The sequence below is a fragment of the Leucoraja erinacea genome, chromosome 1 (genome assembly GCF_028641065.1).
Source record: "Leucoraja erinacea ecotype New England chromosome 1, Leri_hhj_1, whole genome shotgun sequence".
NCBI classification, from domain to species: domain Eukaryota; kingdom Metazoa; phylum Chordata; class Chondrichthyes; order Rajiformes; family Rajidae; genus Leucoraja; species Leucoraja erinaceus.
Genome location: NC_073377.1, coordinates 66,765,370 through 66,792,958, shown reverse-complemented (window position 1 = coordinate 66,792,958; position 27,589 = coordinate 66,765,370). Strand labels below are relative to the sequence as shown.

Genomic DNA, 27,589 nt, shown 5'->3' with positions numbered 1-27,589 from the left:
CCCATCATCGTCCATACCAGTTAATTTTAAGATCAAATTTTTAAAAACCTGTTGCACTATTTGTAAAAACCATGATCCTTGGCGTGTAATAAAACTTTTAACAACTGATTTTCTGTTCTGTGATATTGACAAGAATATTGAAAAGAAAACAAAAATTGAACACTTACCTTTGCCGTCATATACATCAGGTTATTTAGCACCATGATAGTAGCTTGTGGAGATCCCCAACCTTCCCCTTTCAGCCAGCGTCTGCTGTTAGTCATCACCTCTCCGTCCTTCATGTAGTCTGCATCGGATTCATCCACAGTCTTTGCTGACGGCAAGGGTTTGAAATCTACCAGTTCAATATTGTTCATCCAGGGCAGAAGGTAATGCAGCATCACTTGCCGACCTGCAGGGTGTGCTGTTTGGATTCTGTGACTGACTTCTGCGAAGGTTAAAACATCAGTACTATAATTTAGTACCAAATATTCTGAGCTCAACTTGTAGCTTTGAAGAAAATACTCCAAACTCTAAATATTTTCAGAAATATTTGCTATCATATTAGTATATGTTTGAGCAAAAAAGGATTTTATCTTCTTAGGGATTGAGTATAACCTGCTTCCAATGGCCCTATCAGGGCACCTCCCCGCCTGAGATAATTGGTGTGAGCCCTGATTGCTCCTGGCCTTTTCCCACCTCCAGCTCTTCACAACCCCCCCCAAAAAACTTCAGTATGAAGAAGGGCCCCGACCCAAAATGTCACCTATCCTTTTGCTCCAGAGATTCTGCCCGACCTGCTGAATTACTCCAGCACTTTGTGTCTATCTTTGATATAAATCAGCATATGCAGTTCTGTTTCTCCACTCATATGTTGGTGGTTTTGAGGTGACCAGTGAGGTCATTGTGAGACTCGAAAACTCTTTCACGAGTGGTGGAGGTGGATAAAGGGATAAAATAATGAGTAAATTGGGAGTAGGTGTGCTCAGTTGCCACTTACGCACAGCTTGAGAAGTTCCGTTGCATGGGCCCCGAGATTCTCAATACCATCCCAAATGGTCCCTCACCATTTTCAGTTGTCATGGGGCAGAGTTTCCCAGGAATTAGTAAAGATATTATACTTCAAGAAAACTTAGTGCACTACCTTCAAACTTTTCATATGCCCAGTAGAACATTAATTCTGAGGGTTGATTTTCAAACTAACTTTTATTCAATAAAGCAAAGGCTGTCCTGGGGCGTTTAAGATGGTATAACTTTCATCATTGATGTCTGTCTTGCAGATAGGTGGTCCAGAGTCTTTTTGTGATCCATTACCATCAAAGGGCAGACTGGTTGGTTGGAGTGAGGGGTTGATAGGTCAGTAAAGAACCTTGATATTGCAGTGAATGAATGGGCATTGTCTTGGAGCTCAGCCCGAGTGTGTGCAAATGCAAATATCGCCTACATATTGCACCTTGATTAGACATTAGACAATAGACACTAACAATAGGTGCAGGAGTAGGCCATTTGGCCATTCAACGTGATCATGGCTGATTATCCCCAATCAGTACCCCGTTCCTGCCTTCTCCCCATATCCCGACTCCGCTATTATTAAGAGCCCTATCTAGCTCTCTCTTGAAAGCATCCAGAGAACCTGCCTCCACCGCCCTCTGAGGCAGAGAATTCCAGACTCACCACTCTCTGTGAGAAAAAGTGTTTCCTCGGGGAGTGTAACCACCATTGGTTGAACAGTTTCCAACTAGTTCTGAGAATTAGCTCCACTCCCATGGGAAGTTTGTTGGAAAAAGGATGCAGCACTGATGTGCGAAAGATTGAAGGAAGTATTGGGGTAATGACATAGCTTCACACATTAATTCGGTTTTAGACTAATTCGTCAACACCACAGCTTGCATGCCATCACGGAGCAAACATAAGAGAGAGATGAACTTCTGTGGACTGTCAAATTTGAGGTGTTCCACAACCCCTTGGAATTATCTGAGAGAACATCATGCCCCAAGAGCCTTTAGGCAGGTTGAAGTGCCTGCAAGGAATAGCTGAGGAGGATGCTGATGAAGACCTTCCCTGTGACAGACACACAGGAACATGTCCCTCGCTCCCACAGTTGGATTTGTCTCCTTTGGTGAAATAGTCATGGTGCATTTATAGATTTGAGACTGAAGCACTTATCTGCCAAGGTTTATGATGTTAGCTGGTCACTGTTCGCTTCCAAGGCTCTGTTATTTTTGAAAATATATTTAAGAGGGAGTTAGATGTGGCCCTTGTGGCTAAAGGGATCAGGGGGTATGGAGAGAAGGCAGGTACTGGATACCGAGTTGGATGATCAGCCATGATCATATTGAATGGCGGTGCAGGCTCGAAGGGCCGAATGGCCTACTCCTGCACCTATTTTCTATGTATCTATGTAAAAGGTATACGAGTTTCTTGATTTCTTGTAAGTTAGCAAGGCTGGTCTGAATAGGTTGATCAAGTCCATGACACTGACATTTAGGATGTCAGTGTCCTGGCTGAGGTGTTTTTCCATGATTTCTTACTTGTGCACTTCACAAAGGAATAACATCTGCAAATTATATATTTTTGGATAAATGACATGGATTGGTCATAACTTCAAAAATGTAACATGGCGAATCGAATCAATATTTGCAAAATGGGCACAGCATAGTTAAAACCTGAAGTTTGGCAAGGAACAGAAATCTCTAGGGATCAATGTTTTCAAACCTTACTGGCAACACAAGGCAAACATTGGCTTTGCAGGGCCTCAAGGCAAGACTGTTCAAACTGGCAAATTTGGATCACCTTGTACAAATCTACTATCCTTCCACTATTTACAAATATTTTATGCAGCCCTTTTTACTGTATAAAGCAGATAATGACATTTTCCAGTAGAAAACTGAAAGTAGAAAACTGCTCTGGCACATTCAAGCAGTCTGAGTAAGCAGAATTTAGTAAGATTTAGTAAGTAAGATATTTTAGATCTATTTGAAAATGATTTGCAAAGAAATTCTTGTTTTTCACAAAAATACAATATGACAAAAACGTCTTTTTTCTAAGAACGATAAGCTAAAGCAAATTTGAAAGCATTTTCATATCAAAGAGAAATTATTGCAAATGCAACAAATAAAATATACCCGAGAAGATTGAGATTGTGAGCTCTGGGTAAGTCCTTGCCAATTCCTCTGATAATTGATAGTAGGAAACTGAGTACAGATGCGGTAATGGAGAAGGGTGATTTAATATTCCATCGGTTCGTTGTACTTCCAGCTTGTGGGCATACCGAAATAGCTTGGGCTCCAAGATCTGCAAGTAATCAAACCGATGCACAACATTTTTAAATGGTATATTCACAGTACAACTGAAGATGAAAACACTTGTTGCTTTGATAATCCAAATATTTTTCAAGGCTGTATGAAGTGTTAGGGAAGGAATTCAGGAAAACAGGTTTGAAGTGCCTAAGGCACTGCTGTTAAATCCTGGATTGCCCATCATGATCCTTTAATACAAGATGTATTAACTAAGTAGCTTCTATATTTTTTCTTAACATTAGTTATTCAAAAATATTATAAAAAGCACTTTTTCGTATATTCTCAGACATAACCCCAGATAAAACGTCATTGTAATGCACTAATCCAGACCCATTCAGTTTTAGTGTATGGGATACAGCATGGAAACAGGCCTTTTGGCCCACCAAGTTCACACTGACCATCGATCACCCATTTACATATTTGTTCTAAGCTTGCACTACACCCTAGGGACAATTTACAGAGGCCAATTAACCTACAAACCTACACGTCTTTGGAATGTGGGTGGAAACCGTGAGCATGAAAGAAATGCACCCGATCTCAGGGAGAACGTGCAAATTCTGCACAGACAGCACTGGGGTTTCTGGCGCTCCAAGGCAGCAGCTCCATTAGCTGCACCATTGTGCCGCCCACCAAATGTTTTGTTCCCTCCTATTCATCAACTGCTTTGACATCAAGCCAAAGACAATTGCAAGGTTGGGAGGATATCGCCAACCAGTAATATTTCATGAAACTATGAATAATTTAGTCGTTATTGAATTGGCTTAGATTATGTATTCCAATTCTTAACTTAATAAAGTTCATGTTCAATGTAAACAAAGGCAGCAAATGAACTAAGTTAAAATAATTATCATGATCTTCAATCTATACACAACTAAAACTCTGATCTTGTTATCGTCTAGTTTGGCGGTCTATCTATTTGCGCAAAAATGGTTCGCAATAGCGATACGATTTTTTGCCAGTTCACTCACCATTTCCCTGTGCTACAAGTGCGCCAAGTTTCATTCCGATCAGTTGAGTTTAAAGTTAGCGAGGTTTAAAAATCTTAAAAAACGGTGCGTGCGCAGATCGATCTTTTCTCCTGCCAGTCGGCGCCGCGCGGATTAATCTCCTCCCCCGTCACTCCCCGGGATGGTCTGCCCCTTCCTACGCCATCGCGTCTTTACTGGAGCTGAGGGTGGCCGGCAGAGGTTTCTAGCCGGACTTTTGGAGGGACCTGAAGCAGCCTAGCCCCAGGCAGCACAGCCCTGCCCCAAGCAGCAGCCCAGCGTGGGAGACCCAACCCAACCCAGCCCAGGGTGGGAGACCCAGTCCAGCCCAGTCGGAGACCCAGCTCAGCCCAGTCGGAAAACCAACCCAGCCCGTAGTCAGAGATGTCACCAAACGGAAAGCGGAGACTCTGACCCCAGCGGAGTAGAACGACCAGAGACCAGCGCCTGCTGTGAGTCCCCATTGCTCCGCCAATTCCAACCACTACCCCTCTGGTTCCCCCTCGCTGGCTCCTCCGCCTCCCCCGTGATGCCCCCCTCTCCTCCATGGCTCTCACCCCGTCTTTTCTCGATTCCGAGCTCCCCCCCCCCCCCCCCCCCCCCCCCCCCCCCCCCCCCCCAACACCCCTCCCCCACAACACCAGAGAGTTAAAAAGAGGGAATTGTGACAAATGGAATTTCCCCATGCATCGAAGGGTCGTAAATATTCGGGAGGTTGTGACAATTGCCAGAGTCAAACCTTTGCATTGACAAGTCTTACCCGTTACTTGGAACTGACAAAACGGAGAGATTATCATCAATGAAATATTATGACAAAACTCATAATATTTAGATTTATAATTTGGATAATGTTCTTGCCAAGGTTTAATAATAGAAGAAAGTATTCTAAATCGTTATACATTTTTCATTGAGAAAATTCCACTCGTTCTATTGCAAAACAAACACAAACCTGCAGCAGTTGCATGGCAATTTCATAGATCTCTCTAGATGAATCAGCTGCTTTGAAAAGTATTAGATTCAGCAGGGTCACTGTGTCAAACTGGTAATCTCTGGTAAGAAATTCCAAAAGAACATGCAATATTACGTAAAGGTTAGACTTTGAATTAGATTTGGTACGATTAACACAAGTAAAGTACACATGAACAAAAACAAATATTAAATCAAGCAGTACAATCCTAGCTAACTACACACCATATTTATATAGTAAAGTATATACAGCGTAAAGGTACCTGGTTAAAAATAATAAACTTTTTTTTAAAGACAAAAATCAAATACATTACCTGCCATCAAAACGCAATCAATTATGTATGTACAATATTAAAAACTATGATAATGAGAGTCATGCACTTCAGGCAATGGTAATAATATGGTTTTCCCATTATAATAGTTCACCCTCAGGCTCTTCTTTGCACTTAGGCCACATCTTGTGCCATTTATGAAGATAAGTGGTAGGAACCTACAACAGGTCAATACCAGTACTATCCTGGAGATGCAGCAGATGAGGAGTTCATCATTACATTCTATTTCTCCAGATACCTGCTGCAGATTACTTTAAATTTTAATTCACATGAATGAAAGGCTGTAATATGAACTCATTTTAATTGCTCATGATTTTGAAGTGGAATATAAAGTTTCAGATAATTAGGTTTATTATTGTCACATGTATCTAGGTACAGTGAAAACATTTGTTTTGCATGCCATCTGATGAGATAACACTATACATAAATATTATCAAGTCAAACTCAACTATAATAGGCAGAACAAAGGGGAAGATAGTGTGCAGAATATAGTTCTCAGCATTTTAGTGTTGAGATTCAGATTTTTCTCCCAATACTCAATTTGTAAACAGTTATGATATATTGTCATTGCATTTACCCGATATGCCTATTACAGCTTAACAATCAATACGTGACAGTTTAAAAGTATACCTGTTATGAAATACATTGGTTATTGCCTTGAAACACCCAGCTGCCACACGTCTTGAACCTGTATAACATCGATCTACAGCCCAGTACATCAGATTACTCTGGTCTGGATTCAGTTCTAATAAAAGCATTACAGCTTCACAACCTAACTGATGAACCTAAAGACAGTAAAATATAGATCATATTAAAACACTGATATATAATAAATTATATCACAAATCAGTACATTGCAAGAATAAGCAAGGACAATTATATACGAGTTGCGAGCTATTGTTCGATTTTAACAAAAACATTATGTTATAGCTAATCTTGCCTTCATAGAATACATTTATATATGTTACAAATGAACAAGGACTCCATATTATAATTAACTCTCAAAATTAACAAAGACAAGAATCTCAAGATAATTTTAATTAAGTTCGTTTAGTCTTCAATATTATAACATGGCATTTCTTACTTTTTTTTCCTGGGAATCTAGAATATTATCCAACCACTTGTACAAGTAGCCATCTGAAGACAAACCCACATTATCTGATACAGGTCCACAACATAGTACAGCTGACATAGCCTGTTGACAGGAAAAATTGAATTGAGACACATGGTTGAAGAAATACTTTGAAAATGCTTATGACATTTTCCTTGGCCTAAGTACTCATGCTGTTGCAACAAAAATGTCCTTAATCCAGGAATTGGTAACACAATACTACCATAAAACGGAACCACATTTTGCACTTGTTGATTAAATGATTATTGGAAACTGACAGCATTTATTTGAACTTTTCCTTGAAGCTTATCACATATTCAACTATATTTCAAATTTTCACTGTTTAAAATAATTTAAAGATATTTTGCACTCTAACGAAAATAAAACAGTATTACTAATAAGACAAATTTCAATGTCTGATTTTTAAATCCATATATGTTGAAGAAGGCTTGTTAGAGAGTGCATTGAATTAGCCACATTATAGGATTCTGATAATCTATCGACCTCCATTCTGGAAAGCACCAGTTTCATGGCATTATGTAGGTTCTTGTCAATATGCCTTGTTAGGAATTGGGGGCAATAAACATCATTAATGACATTATGGTATGCATAATTGCTCAGAATGTAAGTTGTTCAAAGATCTAGGCATAAAAACAGAAGATGCTGGAAACACTCAGCAGGTTAGGCAGCATCTGTACATGGCCGCCGTGGAGCTGAGATACCAGCCCACAAAGCAGACCTCAGAAGTCGTCTATGGGAACAGACTCTGGCACATGAAGCAAATTTGATCTGCTGATCGGCCGCAAAAATCAGCTATGGCAACTGATCTGCTGGCTCCAGCTGGGCTGGAGTTCCAGAGTCCCGGCCGCAGGGGCCAAATTCAATCCACTGATCGGCTACGGAAGTCCTGGTGAGGTTGAGATCGGCCACCTCACCCAGCCTAGCTGTCACATTTTTGGGGGGACTTTTGAGGGGGATTTCAAGAGCGCTTCCGTAATTTTGTCATTAAAGGAGGTGCTAGACCACCGGTTGCCAGAAAATTGGTGATGAGCCTGTAGTGATTAATTGGATGGTGAAAACAGTAACTTTCCAAATAACTTTTAGTAGACAATTGAATGGATACTTGAATGGGAACTTTTTGTCGGGCAAAAGGAAAAGGTATGATTATCGTCTTCGGGTTCAAATTTTAAACATGTACAAGATTGATGTTAAATACATTTTCCATTTGAGGTACACCTACAATGTGTCAAAATAACAAATTGAGCTGAGAATGTTTCATAAAGATATTCTTTCATATAGTTGATTTGCACAAAGACTAAAATAAATTGCTGAGAAAAATTTCAAACATGTATTGAGCACATATTATCCCAGTTAAGTCGCGGCGCTGCCCAAGCAGATGTGGCTCACTTGCAGTCCGTCTGTTTTTTCTTTTTTTGTTTTCATTTGTCCTGTTGATTTAGTTTATTTAGTTTATTTTAGTTTGTGTATGTGTATTGTGTAGGAGAAACTCGTTTTAGTCTCTTCCTTTGGGGGGATGCAACCTTTTCTTGTCGTATCCCCTGTCTCCGTCTGTGCTGAGGCTTATCGCGGAGCTGGCGGCCTCCAACTGGGACCAACCTCGAGGCTCTGAGATAAATCGGAGTCAGGACTTACCAGCTGGCCGACTTCGGAGCCTCGGTGGCGGCCGCTGGACTTACCAACACCCGGCGAGGTCCCTACATCGAAATCTGGATCGCATCAGCGCAGAGGGCAACAAGGAGGGACGAAACAAGGACTTTAAGACTTTTGCCTTCCATCACAGTGAGGAGGTGCCTGGTAGACTGACTGTGGTGGATGTTAAACTGTGTTAAGTGTGCATTTTGTTATTTTATTCTATGTTATGACTGCAAGGTTCACAATCGACAATAAAGGATACTTTACTTTAATACCAGCAGGTGGTGCATGTGAATAAAATAATATATGGACAGGCTTTGATGTGAGAGACACTCAATGCTCACTTAACCAGTGTTCAACGTGGCTTCTGTCTCTGCCTCTGCATCAGCATGTTGCATTGTAAAGTGCGGACGGTACTCCCACCTTGTATCAAGCCCCTTGGCTTTAGGTGGGTCTGCTGAGTTACTCCAGCACTTTGTGTCTTTTTAAAATATAAATCAACACCTGTAGTTCCTTGTATTTAAAGTTGGGTGAAAGCTTCCCAATCACTTGAATGAGGCAACCAATCTTCATCAAAAAAATTACCTTGCCTTGTTTTATTTCATTCACTTTGTATTTAAAAAACAAATTAATTTACAATATTTTTACCTGATTTCATTTTTAATTAATTTCAGGTTTTTTAAATAATGATCCATTTGAAATATTTCCAGGTACCAGGAAGAACTCAAAATAATGAATGATGCCTCTCACATGCACGTGTAGCCTTTGGAGGTCAAGTTGGCCCTGACAGTCTGCTCCACCTGGCAGAAGAGCATGTAATGGAGGCCTCTACCTCAAGCCATCCTGAGGGTGGTGACAGCATGCAAGTATGGTCAATGCTTTAGTTTGGGGCCAACTGTGGGCGGCAGGGTTGGATCAAGCACAATCTGGGGCATTATAACTTCCCCGTTTACAATGAAACTATTGGAAACGCTAGCATGGTGGCGCAGCGTTAGAGTTGCTGCCTTACACAGGTTCGATCCTGACTACGGGTGCTGTCTGTACAGAGTTTGTACATTCTCCCCGTGACCGCGTGGGTTTTCTCCAAGATCTTCGGTTTCCTTCCAAACTCCAAACACGTACAGGTTTCTAGGTTAATTGGCTTGGTGTAAATGTAAATTTTTATCACATATATGTGATAAAACCGAGGGCGTGTAGGATAGTGTTAATTTGCAGGGATCGCTGGTCGGTGTGGACTTGATGGGCCTGTTTCCGTGCTGTATCTCTAAACTAAACTAAACTAACACTTAGACAGCAAAATATAGTTATGCTGGAAAGTTATAACTATTTTTGTCCCACCTTGTATACACAAGCTAAAATAAGAACCCTTCTGATTAATATGTGTTATATTCATCAATATAACATTGATTAATCTTTTGGACCTGGTTCACTTACATAAATACGTTAATCTCTAATGTTTGTTAAATGACACAATGCAAATATCCAGGAAAAAAATACAACCCGTTTACATGCAAGTTAAAGTTCAAGAAAAAAATTGCTGGATTTTTATCATGAATGAGAAGAATCTACTACCTTTAATGCAGAATACTGGTGCCGGTTAATTTGCATGTTCCTATCACTGTATCTGTCCAGGGGAGTAAACATAATGCTAAAGGGACCGGCCCAGTGGCTGAACAACATAAACAGACTATGACGTAGACTTTGCTGTGGAAAGATAGCCCTGCGTTGGTGCACTGTAAAAATAAACAAAAATAAGAAAGAATTTTCAGTATTACTCCAGAATATATTAAGATTTACACTTCACATAACTGTACAATATATAAACTAGAAACACCGTTTAAGTGCACAACTGTTAAACAATGCCAGAAATACCGTTTATTTTCTGTGTTGCAGTCAGATACTGGCCCACTTGGACTCACAATCACTGGTGAGGGATTATACAGAAAACATTATTTTCACCATAATGCCTTTTCATATTATTAGACAAATAATCCAATATTTCAACACAAAATTTTGATAATTAAACAATAAATCCTTTAAGTAATTTCTGAGAATAATGAATGATGATTTTTGCCCCCCCCCCCCCCTTCACATTTTATGTTTTAAAATACAAGCAGCAATTCTCATGAAGAATGATGACAAAGATCTCACAACATGTCTTAATTATATTTTTCTAATATGGAGCTATAGAAAATATAATATTGTGGATATTCAATTGGAAAGCTATATTTATGTTGCATGGGGGAAGAAAGTCAAATATTAATAATATGTAGTCATGTTTGTACAAATCTTACCAAAATTTTTCATGTCAGATTTGTTTGACCAGTTTTGTGTGCTTTTAAAATGTTATTACAGTTTAGTTTAATTGTGAGAAACGTTTTTTTTGTCTCTGATCATGGTTTGCGTTTTGTCTATTTCAACGATGGATTGACATCATGGTACTGGACGACAGATTTTCCCATTATATATTGAGGGCAATGCAAGAATTTCGTTGTCCTATCTGGGACACATAACAATAAACTCTCTTGACTCTCTTAAGTGTATTTTTGTTGAAAAAGAACTCTGAGGTAGTCCAATTCTCTGTTTCTCTCCAGTGACAAGTGACCCAAGACAACTAGACCCACCCCAAACAATAGCCACTAATAATTTCAATGAGGTAAGAACATTAATGAAATAATATGTCTAAAATCACCAAGAGTTTAAGCTTTATAAAATATAGTAAAAGTGTGCTATCTTTCCAATATGGATGGCTGTGAATGATGGTACATGCACTCAGCATGAACCTAGCAGTCTCTAAACAAGGCGGCCTTACTTCTGAGCCAACAAGTTCAATGTTCACATGCTCATCCAATTAAATGATTAAACTGATTATCATAATTGGATATTGTCTAGATTCAGTGGTTTAAGGTCTGCCTTTAGTATCTTAAAGCATTAATGCTGTTTCCTCCATTTGCAGTCTCCCTTTTATTTTAACATATCAGCCATACTGCTGAGATATTTTCTACAATAGGAAAAATATAGGTTAATTACACGTTGAAAATTCTCCAGATGTGTGCAAGCTAAAATCTTTTATACTACGTTTCAATTTTTTACTTCTTGGCACTTACACCACAGAAAATTAACTAAATTGATGTGGTGTATTGTCAAGAGTTAGGACAACTTACTGCTGGCTTAAATGGATTTACCGTATTGGAGTAAACCTTGGCACAGTGTATACTTACCCAAAGACAGAGAGCACGTTTTGATATTTTTTTTATAAACAGACAACATTAACTAAATATTGTTTCCTTTCAGATAATAAGAAATTGCTTGACATTTTGGACCATATTAACAAATTGCTTATCTTATAATTATGCATACCTGGGACATTTTGAATGATATTTGCCACTAAGGCACTGAAATGGCATCGGATATCCTTTAATGTATCAGAATCCTTGTCATTCTCAGCTTCAAGTAGCTGCCGAGTTAGATCAACATACTCCAACAAAGTATTATTGAGGGAATGTAATTCGTTATCAAGGCCTCCACTTCCACTGGTAATTAGGAAAAGAAAAGAATGTTAGAATTACCAACAACAAATCAAATAGACTACCTTTATTGTAAGAAGTTCAAAAAAGTGTTGCTGGTAATTTCAAGCAAGGAATGACTACATTGTTAAATGTAACTGTGTTTTTCCCCCTAATTGGCTTGATTGTTGTCATTCTGTTTCCAGCCGAACAGCTAGTCCTACACATCGACTTTGAAACTAGGCAAATCCTGACACTGCACTTACAATAACAATACAAGTATTTTGAAATCTCTGTTGGACGACCTTTGCCAAGTATTGGCATATATTAAAGGATCCCCGCAAGTCAGCTGTTCCAATCGGGAGCTTTGGTACCTCTCAACAATTTAGTTCATAGTTATGTTCATAACAATGTTCATGGTACCAATAGGTGCCACCAGCACTGAGGAAGCAACAAAACATCTTGTAGTCATGTCTGCGGCTACCCATTCCTCTAATGTTATAATTCCACTACTATTTCCCACTTCTCCACAGCAGCAGAGGCATCAATAGTGCCATGAATTTGGGTCTTGCTGCATTTTCTTCCATCTCCCCAAAAAGTAGTATTTTATCACAGTCTTGATTTCTACCATATAGATAGCAGTAAGGCATTGCGGAGTCAGCTCACACGCTTGGCTTAAAATGCCTGGTCATAGTCATAGATTCATAGAGTGATACAGTTTGGAAACAGGCTCTTCGGCCCAACTCGCCCACACTGGACAACAATGTCCCCGCTGCACTAGTCCCACCTGCCTGTATCTGGTCCATATCCCTCCAAACCCTTCCTATCTATGTACCTGTCTTGTTTCTTAAACGATGGGATAGTCCCAGCCTCAACTACCTCTTCTGGCAACTTGTTCCATACACCCACCACCCTTTGTGTGAAATAGTTATCCCTCGGATTCCTATTAAATCTTTTCCTCTTCACCTTGAACCTATGACCTAAGGTCCTCGATTTCCCTACTCTGGGCAAAATCTACCTGATCTATTCCTCTCATGATTTTGTATACCTCGATAAGATCTCCCCTCATCCTCCTGCGCTCCATGGAATAGAGACCAAGTCTACTCAACCTCTCCCTATAGCTCACACCCTCTTGTCCTGGCAACACCCTTTGCTAAAGTTCCAAAAGCCTTTTTGACCACCTTATCTACCTGCGACTCAACCATCAAGGAACCATGCACCTGTACTCTTAGATCCCTCTGCTCTACAACATTACCCAGAGGCCTACCATTTACTGTGCAGGTCCTGCCCTTGTTCGACGTCCCAAAATGCAACGTCTCACACTTTTCCATATTAAATTGCATCAACCATTCCTCTGCCCACCTGGCCAATCGATCCAGATCCTGCTGCAATCTTTCACAACCATCTTCACTATCTGCAAAACCACTAACTTGCTAATCTTGCCCTGTATGTTCTCATCCAAATCATTGATGTAGATGACAAACAGTAATGGGCCCAACATCGAACCCTGAGGCACCTTCTGAGAAGCAACCTTCCACCATCACCCTCTGCTTCCTCCCATGGAGCCAATTTGCTATCCATTCAGCTATCTCTCCTTGAATCCCATGCGATCTAACCTTCCAGAGCAGCCGATCATGCAGTACTGTAGGATCTGCTGAATCCCACGACAGAAAGCAAAGGACAAACGACGTTTAGCTGAGTCAGACACTTTGTCTCACGTTTATTCAGGAAGCCCCTTTTACCTACATTATCACCAATCATAACCAGTGTGCAGATAAGACCAATTAGTGCAGCTGAATTTTGAGTTGTTATTGAACTCTTGTGACTGGACCTTCTCGTGTGGCTGTTGGCGAGTTGCCAGCAGTGACAGGTAGTATGCAAAACCAACTTGGGCGTGAAGGCGCCACAGAACCGTGTCAAATGTCTTACTGAAGTCCATGTACACAACATCTACAGCTCTGCCCACATCAAGCTTTTTGGGCATGTCCCAGAACATACTTTAGTCGTGGTATTTTCATTGCTGGTTCATTGCTACTTTTCCAAATTGACAATTGACTTATCTTTGGCACTGACAAAGATGTGTTTTATTAACGTGAAAGCAGTCAGCCTTCCTGATAGAGAAGACAAACATTAGCCCACTGTTAAGAAGAACGTGAAGCTTTTGAAGAATGTGGTTCAGCCAGGGATGACAGATGGGGAGGGCAGTGGAATAAATTGCAAAGGTATGAGACCATGTGGCCTGAACAAAAGACAATGCTTTGACTGTGAATGCCTCAATTCATTCATTTACATAAAACACTGCCATCAAACACTTGTTTTCCCACCACAAACACCGGGATCATTGTTAGCCTACTTGAGTGCAGCTACTTAAGTCGCCGATTCATCTTTGAAACTATCAAGCACTTATTAACTGCAGTGCATCTTTAAAGTCAGTCATGGAGTCATATAACACAGAAATGGGCCCTTTGTCCCACCACATCCATGCCAACCATTTTGTCCCATCTACACTAATAACAAACCTGCACTAAGTCTATAAGTAAGTTTATTGGCCAAGTATTCACATACAAGGAATTTGCCTTGGTGTTCCGCGCACAAGTATCAACATGACATACTGTGATAGCTACAAATGACTTAAAAATTAATAATAATAATAATAATAATAAAACATTAATGATAAAACACAATTGATCAAGCATGTGAACCAACAAATACCAGATCAAAGGGAGGCTAGAGATTTTTGGCTGTTGAGTAGAGCAATTACTCGTGGATAAAAACTGTTTTTATGTCTGGCTGTGGCAGCTTTGACAGTCCGGAGTCGCCTTCCAGAGGGAAGTGATTCAAAGAGTTTGTGGCCAGGGTGAGAGGGGTCAGAGATGATCTTGCCCGCTCGCTTCCTAGCCCTTGCAGTGTACAGTTCATCAATGGAGGGAAGGTTGCAGCCAATAACCTTCTCTTCTGATCGGACGATTCGCTGCGGCCTCCAGGTGTCGTGCTTGGTGGCTGAGCCAAACCAGACCACGATGGGGGAGGTGAGAACAGACTCTACGATGGCCGTGTAGAATTGGACCATCCTTGCCTGTGGCAGATTGTGCCTCCTCAGCTGCCGTAGGAAGTACATCCTCTGTTGTGCCTTTTTGACTGTGGAGTCGATGGTAGCCCCCCACTTAAGGCTCTTGGAGATGATGGTTCCCAGGAACTTAAAAGACTCCACAGATGTGACTGTGGTGTTGTTGATGGTGAGTGGGGTGAGGGGAGGGGGAGCTCTCCTAAAGTCTACAATCAATTCCACTGTCTTAAGAGCATTGAGCTCTAGGTTGTTGCAATGGCACCAGGACACCAGCTGTAACACTTCCTGTCTGCAGGCAGATTCCTCCCCAGCCTGGATCAGGGTTGGTCGTCCGCAAACTTGAGAAGCTTGATAGAGGTGTCTGTGGAGGTGCAGTTGTTGGTGTAGAGGAGAGAAGAGAGTATGCAGCCTTACGGTGCTCCTATGCTGAGTGTTTGCGGGTCCGAGATGTGCTTTCCCAGCCTCACATGCTGCTTCCTGTCTGTCAGGAAGCTGGTGATCCACCAATATAGGGGTTCAGGCACAGTCAACTCGGAAAGTTTGGAGTGTTGTAGCTCTGGCACAATGGTGTTGAATGCAGAGCTAAAATAAACAAACAGGATTCTCGCATAGGTCCCCTGGCGGTCTAGGTGCTATAGGATGAAGTGCAGGCCCAGGTTGACTGCATCATCCACAGATGTATTGGCCCGATATGCAAACTGCATAGGATCCATAGGATCGTGATATTTTTCAGCTTGGCCAGCACAAGCCTTCCGAGTGTCTTCATGACTACAGAGGTCAGTGCGACAGGCCTGTAGTCATTAAGACAAGTAATCCTTGCCTTTTTGGGTACAGGGACAAAAGTGGAGACTTTGAAGCAGGCAGAGACAGTACATATTTGCAGGGACTGATTAAAAATGGCTGTATAGACCGGTGCCAGCTGTTTGGCACAGAGCTTAAGTGTAGAGGGGGGGAAACATTGTCAGGTCCTGGAGATTTCTGACTTTTTGTCTTCTGAAAAGCCTCTCCACCTCCTCTATTTTTATTGTTGATTTTGGATAAGTGATGTTGTGCAGCACAGAGGGTGTGGGTGATTGTGTGTGAAGTGGTGATTGGAGGGGGGTGGGTGTAGAAGGGCCCAGTCTTTGCAGACTGAGGTCAGGCTGTGAGTGGGTGTGAATTGTTGGTTGGGGTGGGAAATGGTCCAGTCTTTTCATACTTCACAACCTTCTATGCCTTGCCTATTAATGTCTCTTAAACATAGTGATTGTATCTGATTTCACCAATAATTCTGGCAACACGTTCCAGGTAATCTACACTATCAGTGTAAAAAAAAAACGTTCCCCTCAAATCCCCTTTAAAATTTCTACCTCTCACCTTAAACTTATGCTCTCTTGATTTTGATTCCGATACCATGGGAAAAAGATTTTATGTACCCTATGCAAGCCTCATAATTGTACGTTTATCAGAACACTTCTTAGTTTCCTTCATTCCTGGGAAAACAATCCAGTTTATCCAACCTCTCCCTTTTACAGCATAACATTTCTGTTGTAGCTTGTCGAAAACTTGAAATACATGAAATATGTTAATGCTTTGTTCTTTACCTGTGACTAATCACACCAGCATCTGCCAGTAGTTCAAAGATCCTCACGAGTTGCACTCGCAAAATGTCTCGACGCCTGCGCCGTTTCATATTCTGTGTAACACACACACAATTTTACTTTATAATCTGAATTTTACCCAATATTACAGGTAAAATACATAAATCTTGTTGAATTTTTGACGTAATCTACTGTGAAATTAGTTAAAAATCTGCATATAATTAATTAATTTACAAATGATTAGATATAACAAAGTAAAATCACGAAAGACATTGCTCACAGAGTGATTCAACCCACCTCGTCCACGCCAACCTGTGCGCACTCATCCATATTAATCCCATCTTCTAGTACTTAGCCTGTAACCTTCTATGCTGAGGTAATTCAAGTGCCTATCTAGATACTTTTTAAATTATGTCAATGACTACTCTCTCAGATTTCCCCCCCAGTCTCTCTCATTTCTGGGAAAACGAGCCCAGTTTACCCAATCTCTCATGAAGTGGTGAGTATATGGAATGCACTGCCACCACCATCTCCAACAGTGCATTCCAGGTACTCATTGCTCTATGGGTAAAACAGCTCTCCGTCACATCCTCTATAAATCTCTTACACCTTGCTCTAAATCTATATCCTCTGGCTTTATTGACCTCTGTTAAAGGAAAATATTTTCAGCAGTCTACCCTATATATGCACCTCACAATCTGACCTCTCTTGTTCTCTTCCACTCCCAGACCTAAACTCTGTAGTCTATCAAAAATATTTATTTTACACAGTATTTGAAAGATCCTAATTTCCAACAAAGTAACCTGGAGTAATGTTTTCTGAAGATTTTAAAATGAATGTAGTTTAAGTAATAAAAATACAAGCAGTCAGGCCTTCAGCTGTAATACTATTTTACATAACTTTAGTTGCCATGAAAATGGCCTTAATTTTATGGACAGGGCTGATTGTAAATATCGAGCAAATATATGCCATCCTGATACAGACGGACTACATTAAATATATGGGATGATCATATCAAGCACATAAGTGAAATCGACAGTCACCAAACTTTGAGCACCTGTATAACAACAGATTCTTCCATGATTCCAAATATTAAGATGCCTTCAGTTAGCAAAAAAATACAACTAACAAACAAATACACTAAATATAAAACATACGTTAAACAACCATAACAACTAGTATCATGAGGTTACATCTATCGATTTAAATTAAGTATCACACTATTACCTACCTTGAGAGAAAGTAATAATTAAGGGAGGCTTGCATGAATGTTTGTGCAGAACTGAATTGTCAGAATAAATATTTCTTCAGGCAAGGTGAAAGAGGAAATGTAGTAGGAAGATGGATTTACAGGGATATTATGTAGCTGGGATCTGGAAACTTGATTTGTGATGCTAACGGGAAAAGTAATTTTAGATGAACAAACTTTTATTCCTCACTGCCATCTTTTGGAAGTATGCCTTCAGTGGTAGAAGATACATTTTCAGTTTATGGATTATGGGATCAAGATTCATTTGAATATTTGAATAACACATCAACCTAGCAAATCAGCGCAGTACTGAGATGGTGATACGCAGACAGAACTGTCAACTCTTGTGAGAAATATTAAAATAAGCTAATCCTGTTCAATGGATATAAAAGAGCAGATGTTCTCCCCATTCCCTTTGCCAATCGTAATCACAATGAACATCCTTGAATTAGGTGATTTGTACGCCTATCACATTGCTGTTTCTGGGACCAATTGCTTCTTAAGCCACAGATTGGATTTTGTTCAATGGAGTTTGGATTCATCATTTGGATACCCATGTATCTTATACAAAGTAAATAAGGATTTTATCTGTTCATTATTTCCCATTATGTATCAACAATTCAACAAAACAATCTGTAAAATCAAATATGCAAAAACATTCTAAAAAAAATATTTTCTTAAAAAACAATTAAGGGAAAAATATGAATTTGTTTAGAAAGGTTCCTAAATGGATGAAAACATCAGGGAAATTCTGTAAATGTGCCTTAGTTGGCAGCATGTTCAGAATTATTTAGATGCATGACACCCATTTTTAAATTTTAAATTATTTTGTGAAATTTTGCAAACTAAACCTGAGAGTTTATTCTTTCAAAACAAAAATTACACTTTGTTCAGATGATTTGAAAAATTAATGAAGAAACAGGACTCTAGTCCACTTTTCCTTTACCTCTGGTCTTCTTTCAAGTGCTTCCTTAATAATGGGGTGGAGTTCTTCTATTAAATCTCTGCAACAAAGCAACCAAGCAAAAAAAAAAACAGTATTTCATTTTCTTGAAGTAAAAATACACACAAAATGGATATTCAACTTTGCCTGCAAATTAATGGCAGTCTTTGTTTAACATGAAGGAAGTTTGAAAATTTGTCAGATAAAACATATTTTGTTGATGGGAATGCACTTGTCCGAGAAGTGGCAATCCACAAAGACTGTACTCAGTTTCTTTATATTTTGAGTCACATGAAAACCAAGCAGAGCTCGAGAATATCTTCCTTGAATATAACTGTTAAATTTGATTATACATCATTGAGCGGCTTTAGAGGCGACTCTGCAAAATGATGGATAGTTAGGTAAACCTGCTCTCCAAATACATTCAAAGAGAAACTGAATGAAATATATCTTAAGGTGCTCTGTTTGTTCAGAGGATGTGTGAATTTTTGAAATAAAATCCTCTTACCTGAATGCTACAGGATTGGTCCTGCCAAGCCCCAGCACCAGAGATTCCGTAATTTCCATGCTCTCAGAGCGCATCATTGGAACTATAAACTTGAATAATGAGGATGGGGACGGAATGCCAATTACCTGAAATTACACAATGAGTCATATTTAATCAACATTTACATTTTCAGAACTTGATGTCATTTATTCCTCGGGTCACGACTGGAAATATCAAAATTGGCTTTGTTAACAACACTCTTGATTGAAGCAGAAATATATACATTATATTCAAAGCATTCTATGATCATAACATTAAAGGAGATTTATACTTTTAAAGTTATAGTGCACAGAAGCAGGCCTTTATTCTGGATGAGATTCTAAACTACAGTCCCGACTGTGAGCAGAAAATATATTGTCAAATTAAAAACATTTTCTTTTGAATTACCTTACAATCTTTCGAGAAACCAGAACTGTAAAACAGCCAAAGGTTGCCTTGTTTCAAAATAAAGTTAGGTACACAGAAGGTTAGGTACACAGAAGGTTTTCACCATTTTAATTTAAACAAAAACTTTTTTCCAACAAGGTATTCAAGTCTGAAGCCAAATATGAAATGCAATATAAATACAAATGTTCACACAATGAATCCAAATTACAATGACTTTTCTATTTATTACCCACAGTATAAACTATTTTGGCAGGAAGGGTTTAAGAAAAAGGGAGTCAAGAGCTACAGATAATTGACTAAATTTTACTCGTGTTTGCTCCCATAGTATTTGTTATCCTTGATCCTTCACCCCAAACTCAAATAGTTTGTGTGAGCTCAATGCAAAGGAAATTGAGCTCAATGTTTTAATTGAGATCTTTGTGAGCATTAGGACCAACCATTAATCAATATGATTTAGCAATTGAGAAACATAGAAGAACTAAGATGAAGTAGATAAATTAGAATCAAATCAGCACAGAAGAGGAAAACATTTAAGATGGTGAGAGAACATCAACTTGTCCATTAATGAGTTGGAGGAAAGGCAGGACCAATGAACCCTGAAAAAGACAAATCACTTTACACATCACGAGTCATTGACGATAATATTCACGATTGCCTCCAGTAGTCCAGGACAACTTTTGGCCAACAGTGATTGTGATCGCAAATTCGGTATTAAGCTCGTGGTATACCTTGCAGCCCTAACACATAAATTCAAGACCAAAAGAAAGCCCCTCAAAGAACTGAAGAGGTGCTGCCAATGTTGTCTCTGCAAAAACATATACAGTGCCCTCCATAGTAGACAATAGACAATAGGTGCAGGAGTAGGCCATTCGGCCCTTTGAGCCAGCACCGCCATTCAATGTGATCATGGCTGACCATCCCCAATCAGTACCCCGTACCTGCCTTCTCCCCATATCTCCTGACTCCGCTATTTTTAAGAGCCCTATGTAGCTCTCTCTTGAAAGCATCCAGAGAACCTGCCTCCACTGACTCACCACTCTCTGTGAGAAAAGTTGTTTCCTCGTCTCCATTCAAAATGGCTTACTCCTTATTCTTAAACTGTGGTCCCTGGCTCTGGACTCTCACAACATCGGGAACATGTTTCCTGCCTCTAGTGTGTCCAAACCCTTAACAATCTTATATGTTTCAATGAGATACCCTCTCATCCTTCTAAACTCCAGAATGTACAAGCCCAGCTGCTCCATTCTCTCACCATATGACAGTACCGCCATCCCGGGAATTAACCTTGTAAACCTATGCTGCACTCCCTCAATGGCAAGAATGTCCTTCCTCAAATTGGGGGACCAAAACTACACACAATACTCCAGGTGTGGTCTCACTCGGGCTCTGTACAACTGCAGAAGGACCTCTTTGCTCCTATATTCGATTCCTCTTGTTATAAAGCCCAACATGCCATTTGCTTTCTTCACTTCCTGCTGTGCCTGCATGCTTACTTTCATAACTGATGTACAAGGACCCCCAGATCCCGTTGTACTTCCCCTTTTCCCAACTTGACGCCATTTAGATAGTAATCTGCCTTCCTGTTTTTGCTACCAAAGTGGATAACCTCACATTTATCCACATTAAACTTCATCTGCCATGCATCTGCCCACTCCCCCAACCTGTCCATGTCACCCTGCATTCTCATAGCATCATCCTCACAGTTCACACTGCCACCCAGCTTTGTGTCATCTGCAAATTTGCTAATGTTACTTTGAATCCCTTCATCCAAATCATTGATGTATATTGTAAATAGCTGCAGTCCCAGCACCGAGCCTTGCGGTAACCCACTAGTCACTGCCTGCCATTCTGAAAGGGACCCATTAATCCCTACTCTTTATTTCCTGTCTGCCAACCACTTCTCTATCCATGTCAGCACTCTACCCCCAATACCATGTGCCCTAATTTTGCCCACTTATCTCCTATGTGGGGTCTTGTCAAATGCTTTCTGAAAGTCCAGGTACACTACATCCACTGGCTCTCCCTTGTCCATTTTCCTAGATACAACTTCAAAGATTAGTCAAGCATGATTTCCCCTTCGTAAATCCATGCTGACTCGGACCGATCCTGTTACTGCTATCCAAATGTTCGGCTATCTCATCTTTTATAATTGTCCAGCATCTTCCCCACCACCGATGCCAGACTAACTGGTCTATAATTCCTTGTTTTCTCTCTCCCGCCTTTCTTAAAAAGTGGGATAACATTAACTACCCTCCAATCCACAGGAACTGACCCTGAGTCTATATGAACAATGGAAAATGGAAAATTATCACCAATGCATCCACGATTTCTCGAGCGACTTCCTTAAGTACCCTAGGATGCAGACCATCAGGCCCTGGGGATTTATCAGCCTTCAGTCCCATCAGTTTATCCAACACCATTTCCTGCCTAATGTGGATTTCCTTCAGTTCCTCCGTCACCCCAGATCCTCTGGTCACTACTATATCAGGAAGATTGTTTGTGTCCTCCTTAGTGAAGACAGATCCAAAGTATCTGTTCGGTGAAGACAGATCCAAAAGTACCTGTTCAATCCAAAGTACCTGGGTTTGGGACAAAGTCCCATCATTTATTTATTTGCCTCTGTTCTCCACAATTTGAGATTTGTAATAGAAAAAAATCACATGTGGTTAGAGTGCACATTGTCAAATTTTATTAAAGTCCCCTCATTTCAGGGTACCATAATTTTTGGGACACAGCAATGTCATGTAAATGAAAGTGGTCATGTTTAGTATTTTGTTGCATATCCTTTGCATGCAATGACTGCTTGAAGTCTGCAATTCATGGACATCTCCAGTTGGGGGCTAGTCCCGATCAGTTTTCTCTTCAGCATATAAAAGGCATGCTCAATTGGGCTCTGATCAGGTGTGACTTGCCCACTCAAGAATTGAACATTTTTAACTTTGAAAAAACTCCTTTGATGAAGTTTCAAGGACTTTCTGGTGTATTCTTTAAAAATGTAAAATTCTCAATGACTCATGAGATCCTCTGATGTTCAAGGCTCTAAGTTTTGAAAGATTCTTGAGGAAAGCACTGAGCATGCTGTACCAATGTGATGCTTATAACGTGGCAATGCAAACTGTGAAAGCAACAATATCTGAAGCAATCCACCCACATGCTCTACCAGGCACCTTTGGATCCATCCGCCATTTCAGAACCTAGAGGGTCAAAGTGGACACGTTATCCTCAACCCCAAGGACTTGCTGAACAAGAAAATGATTCAAAGAATTCCTGCCACAGTTAGAAATGAAACCCAATGACGTCTCCCAATAAAACTATTTTTTTCCAGCCACGTGCAATTTCAGCATTAGTTATATGGCATAAATTAGATGTGTAAAGTCAATCAACGCAGGCATTGGGAGTGATTCACAAAAGAATTAAGATTATTGTCTCCATTCTGGCTTTCAACAGACAAAAAGATTACTTGTGAACCCTTTTACTGCTGCTCATGAGAGCTGTTGCTTATGCGAGCGTAAGCTTTGATTTATATAGCATAAATAAATTATCAAAACAAAAACAAAGTCAAAGTCCTGTCCCATCACTAAGGCTCTGAACTCCATCACAGCATTGATTATACAGCATAAATCAACTCGTTCAGTCAGGGCAAACATTAATGTTTTAATGCTAGTGATTAGACAATGACAGTATTACTCAGATGTTAATATAAACTGAGCAAGACCACAACTATGTGCACATCATCCATGCCAAAAAAGTTCTCAAAGACGGTTAGATTCTTGCAGAATCCAAGGAGTTTTGAAAGATCATTGCTAATGCATCAGGTAACTCAAGGCCAAGTCTTAAAACCTGGAGATAAAGCTGTTACATTGATGGGATCTGCCAAGTTTTAATCCTCTTTATTTCCACAGTACTTTCGCCTCTGTGATATTAATTACGTTAAATTTCATAGTCATTATATTGGTGGTTATGCTTCATTTCTGTTATATTTATTGTTTTGATGACAATAGGTACAAAATATCCTTTTCGTGCCTTTGCCATTTCTTACCCACCCCCCGATAATGTCTCTTGTCACCGCCTCCGTAAGCTCTATTTTCACTTTAGCAAATTTAGCTTCACTCTGGTTTTTGGTCATATATTGGTGCTTTACTAAACTCTTCCCAATATCACACTTACTTCTCATCTTGATCATTTTATTAGTCTCTTTTTTCAATCTAACATTATCTTCAACTTCCTTAAATGTATTACCTCTGTCATGGAGTTATTTCTCATTGAGAATTTTGAAATATTTCTTATTGCTTACCATTGATTGATCTACAATCAAATAATTGCTTGTCCCAAACTTAAACTCAGGACGGTACACAAAAATGCTGGAGAAACTCAGCGGGTGCAGCAGCATCTATGGAGCGAAGGAAATAGGCAACGTTTCGGGCCGAAACCCTTCTCAGGACGTTAGATACCATACTCACAGTTCCTGTGGCACACGTGCACTCACAGATCCTGCAACATGTACATACCCACAGGGAACATGCACATAGACACAGACTTTTCTCCACACATTTTGGCTTTGTCAGCACCATTCTCATCCTGTGTCAGTCTCCCCCTTTTACCTAGCTGCCTCTAATGTCCCTTCCTTTCTCTTCTTCTCATTTTATTCAACTTCTACATTCCTCCATTCTTTACCCAATCAGGCCTCCACCAGCTTTCCATTCGCCAGCCATGAATCCTCGACAACAACAAAACTTCAGAGCTACCCTCAATGAACAATTGCCCACCCAGTCCAGCAACCATCAAAGCCAAAGCTGCAGCCTAGCCATGATCCCCATGCGATAGCCTTTGAGAAACGTGCTTGCCTAAGCAATGCTGATAAAGGTGAAATAAAATTCAACCGTTCCAAAGAGACATTAATATGGTAGAAAGGATACTGGCTACTCGTCAGAGTTTATATTATCCCAGCACTCATATCTTGGGACTGATGTTTAAGCCATAATCACTAAAAACGAACACACCAAACTGAACAAGCGCTGTTTCAAAAACTCACAAACAATGCCAAATGATGGCCAAAGCCCAATATTGGTTGGCGGGAGAGTATAGGTGACTTTCATCATGTACTATTTTCACCTGGGAAATGTAGAATCTCAGCACAGGAGGTCATTAAACCCATCAACATACATATTGGGCCGGTGACAGAATCAGTTTTCCCATGAATCATTTCAAGATACAAACACATTTTTCTACTCCAACTGTATTGTTGTGAAATATTAAACAATTAAGCCATTTGACACTAGGTGCAAGAGGAGGCCATTTGGCCTTTCGAGCCAGCATCGCCATTCAATGTGATCATGGCTGATCATCCCCAATCAGTACCCTGTTCCTGCCTTCGCCCCATATCCCGTGACTCTGCTTTATTTAAAAGCCCTGTCTAGCTCTCTCTTGAAAGTATCAAGAGAACTGGCCTCCAGGCAGAGAATTCCGCAGACTCACCACTGTCTGTGAGAAAAAGTGTTTCCTCGTCTCCGTTCTAAATGGCTACCTCCTTATTCTTAAACTGTGGCCCTGGTTCTGGACTCCCCCAACATCGGGAACATGTTTCTTGCCTCTAGCGCGTCCAAACCCTTAACAATCTTATATGTTTCAATAAGTTTCCCTCTCATCCTTCTTAGCTACAGAGTGTACAAGCCTAGCTGCTCCATTCTCTCAGCATATGACAGTCCCGCCATCCCGGGAATTAACCTTGTAAATCCATGCTGCACTCCCTTAATAGCAAGAATGTCCTTCCTCAAATTAGGGGACCAAAACTGCACACAATACTCCAGGTGCGGTCTCACTAGGGCTCTGTACAACTGCAGAAGGACCTCTTTGCTTCTGTACTCGACTCCTCTTGTTATAAAGGCCAACATGCCATTCGCTTTCTTCACTGCCTGCTGTACCTGCATGCTTACTTTCATAGACCGATGAACAAGGACCCCATAGATCCCGTTGTACTTCCCCTTTTCCCAACTTGACGCCATTTAGATATGTTCAAGAAGGAACTGCAGATGCTGGAAAATCGAAGGTAGACAAAAATGCTGGAGTAACTCAGCGGGTGCAGCAGCATCTACGGAGCAAAGGAAATAGGCAACATTTCGGGCCGAAACACTTCTTCAGATTGACGCAGGGTAGGGGGAGGGGGGAAAAGAAGAAAGGAAGAGGAGGCCTGTTTTTGATACCAAAGCGGATTACCTCACATTTATCCACATTAAACTTCATCTGGCATGCATCTTCCCACTCCCCCAACCTGTCCAAGTCACCCTGCATTTTCATAGCTTTTGAATGTTTAAATAGCTTTTTTTAAGGGATCTAAAACAAATTCCGAACAACATTTTTTTCTCCTGCCATCAGGCTCGCAATTAGGTTTTAAAATATTTTCAAAACATTCGAGTGTGTACTTACTTTAGAATCCAGACTATATCCACTATCTGGTGTAGACGCCAGCGTCTCAGGAGGGGAGCAGCGCACTGACCCAGATGGAATCGTGTTGCATGTTGCTGCACTGCAGCAAAGAATAAGGTAGTTTCTCCAAAGCCCAATGTATGAATCATTGCCAATTGTGGTGCTCACCTTCTTGGCATTTATAGGACTGCTGCATAGAAAGATAAATTAATATTATTCATTTTTAAAAATGCTGAAACTTTAGTACATTCTTTTTCAAAATTATCTCTGTGCTAAAGAATAAGTTCCTCATAAAATTTTAAAAAGGTGGAATAAAAAGACAAATATTTGAGCATTAAAAGCCTCTCTAAAATTTTAAGAATTGTATTTTGGTTAATGTCTAATTTATTGTTTCGGAATTAAATTCATTAGTTAATTTAATACATACATCATGCAGGAAATGCATAACTTTTGTATGACTAACAGAAAAGAGATAAACGTCCGGTCAACATTAAGTGCTTAAAACTAATTCAGAAGGACTCACTTTATGTCCACTTGTGGAGAAAGCATCTGTAGACGAGTATATGAATACATCCATGCAAAACTCAGTGCTGAGGGACAATGTTTGGGCAAATTTTCTTGCTTGAGGAAGCTTGACAAACTGATTACCCAAGGGTCCAGACCCTGTGTCACATGTGCAAATATCCAAATATGTGAAGGACTGACCACATCAAACTGATGACTGATGGGAGAGGAACTCCATTCTGCCAGTGTCTGGAGGTCGATACCACTGGGGCAATACAGCAAGTTTGTCTGATTCAAGAACAAAAAGTACATTAAAATTGGGAGTTACTTTGAATATACATCACCAAAGGAAATGATATTAAATAAAACGTTTTATTCAGCGTCTTAAGAAAAAACTCAGCAAATCTTAAACAGATTAACAGGTTTCCTTTCCTCTCATAATACAGATTGTCGTATTCTTCAATTGGATATAATTACATCGATAACAGCTAACTTTTAAACGGACAAAATAAGTCGCTTTATTGTGGCAAACATTATTTTTGAGTGTGATCCTTTGCTTAAATGACGTCCACAGAAATATATTTGACATTCAGTAGGGAGAGATACTGATAAACAATTCCTTTGAATCACCCGGTAACTCAAAGGCAGAGAAGATCAATTAGCCTTGGAACATACAGCAGGTTGAGTGCAGGGAATCATTAATGTGAATCCATTTTACAAGAGGATAATACGTCTGAAGTACGTCATGGAGATAAATATTGAATTAGGCTATTGTTCTTACTAGCCACCAAAGAATCATTGTATTATTAATAATGTGACCTTTATTGAGAACTCTATTGCTAAAATACGGAATTGTCATTAATAGGACATATAATGTATATTCTAACTCTAGGTGGTGGTGTCTTGTATATTATCATAGACATCTGATATTCATGACAAAATAGGGTTAATACGAGTGCTAAATTAGTCACTGGGTAAGCAAATTAGATTCATAAAGGTCACATTATAAATAAAGCATGTTTATAATGTATTCAAAACTGTCAACAAAACATTAACC

The 27,589-nt window shown here is 40.0% G+C and overlaps 1 protein-coding gene across 9 annotated transcripts in view; it reads right to left on the bottom strand.

Annotated features, from left to right (window-relative positions):
• Nucleotides 1–27,589, bottom strand: part of fryl (furry homolog, like) — a 299,072-nt gene that overhangs the window by 87,899 nt on the left and 183,584 nt on the right. For all 9 annotated transcript variants that reach the window (XM_055636452.1, XM_055636425.1, XM_055636427.1 and 6 more), the window contains 12 exons: nt 26,552–26,820; nt 26,029–26,218; nt 19,180–19,304; nt 18,675–18,732; nt 16,483–16,574; nt 11,687–11,859; nt 9,899–10,059; nt 6,647–6,757; nt 6,193–6,347; nt 5,214–5,313; nt 3,105–3,273; nt 168–427 (listed from right to left, as the gene is read on the bottom strand). In XM_055636452.1, the coding sequence (XP_055492427.1) occupies nt 168–427; nt 3,105–3,273; nt 5,214–5,313; nt 6,193–6,347; nt 6,647–6,757; nt 9,899–10,059; nt 11,687–11,859; nt 16,483–16,574; nt 18,675–18,732; nt 19,180–19,304; nt 26,029–26,218; nt 26,552–26,820 (1,863 nt within the window). The remainder of the gene's footprint in view (nt 1–167; nt 428–3,104; nt 3,274–5,213; nt 5,314–6,192; nt 6,348–6,646; nt 6,758–9,898; nt 10,060–11,686; nt 11,860–16,482; nt 16,575–18,674; nt 18,733–19,179; nt 19,305–26,028; nt 26,219–26,551; nt 26,821–27,589) is intronic.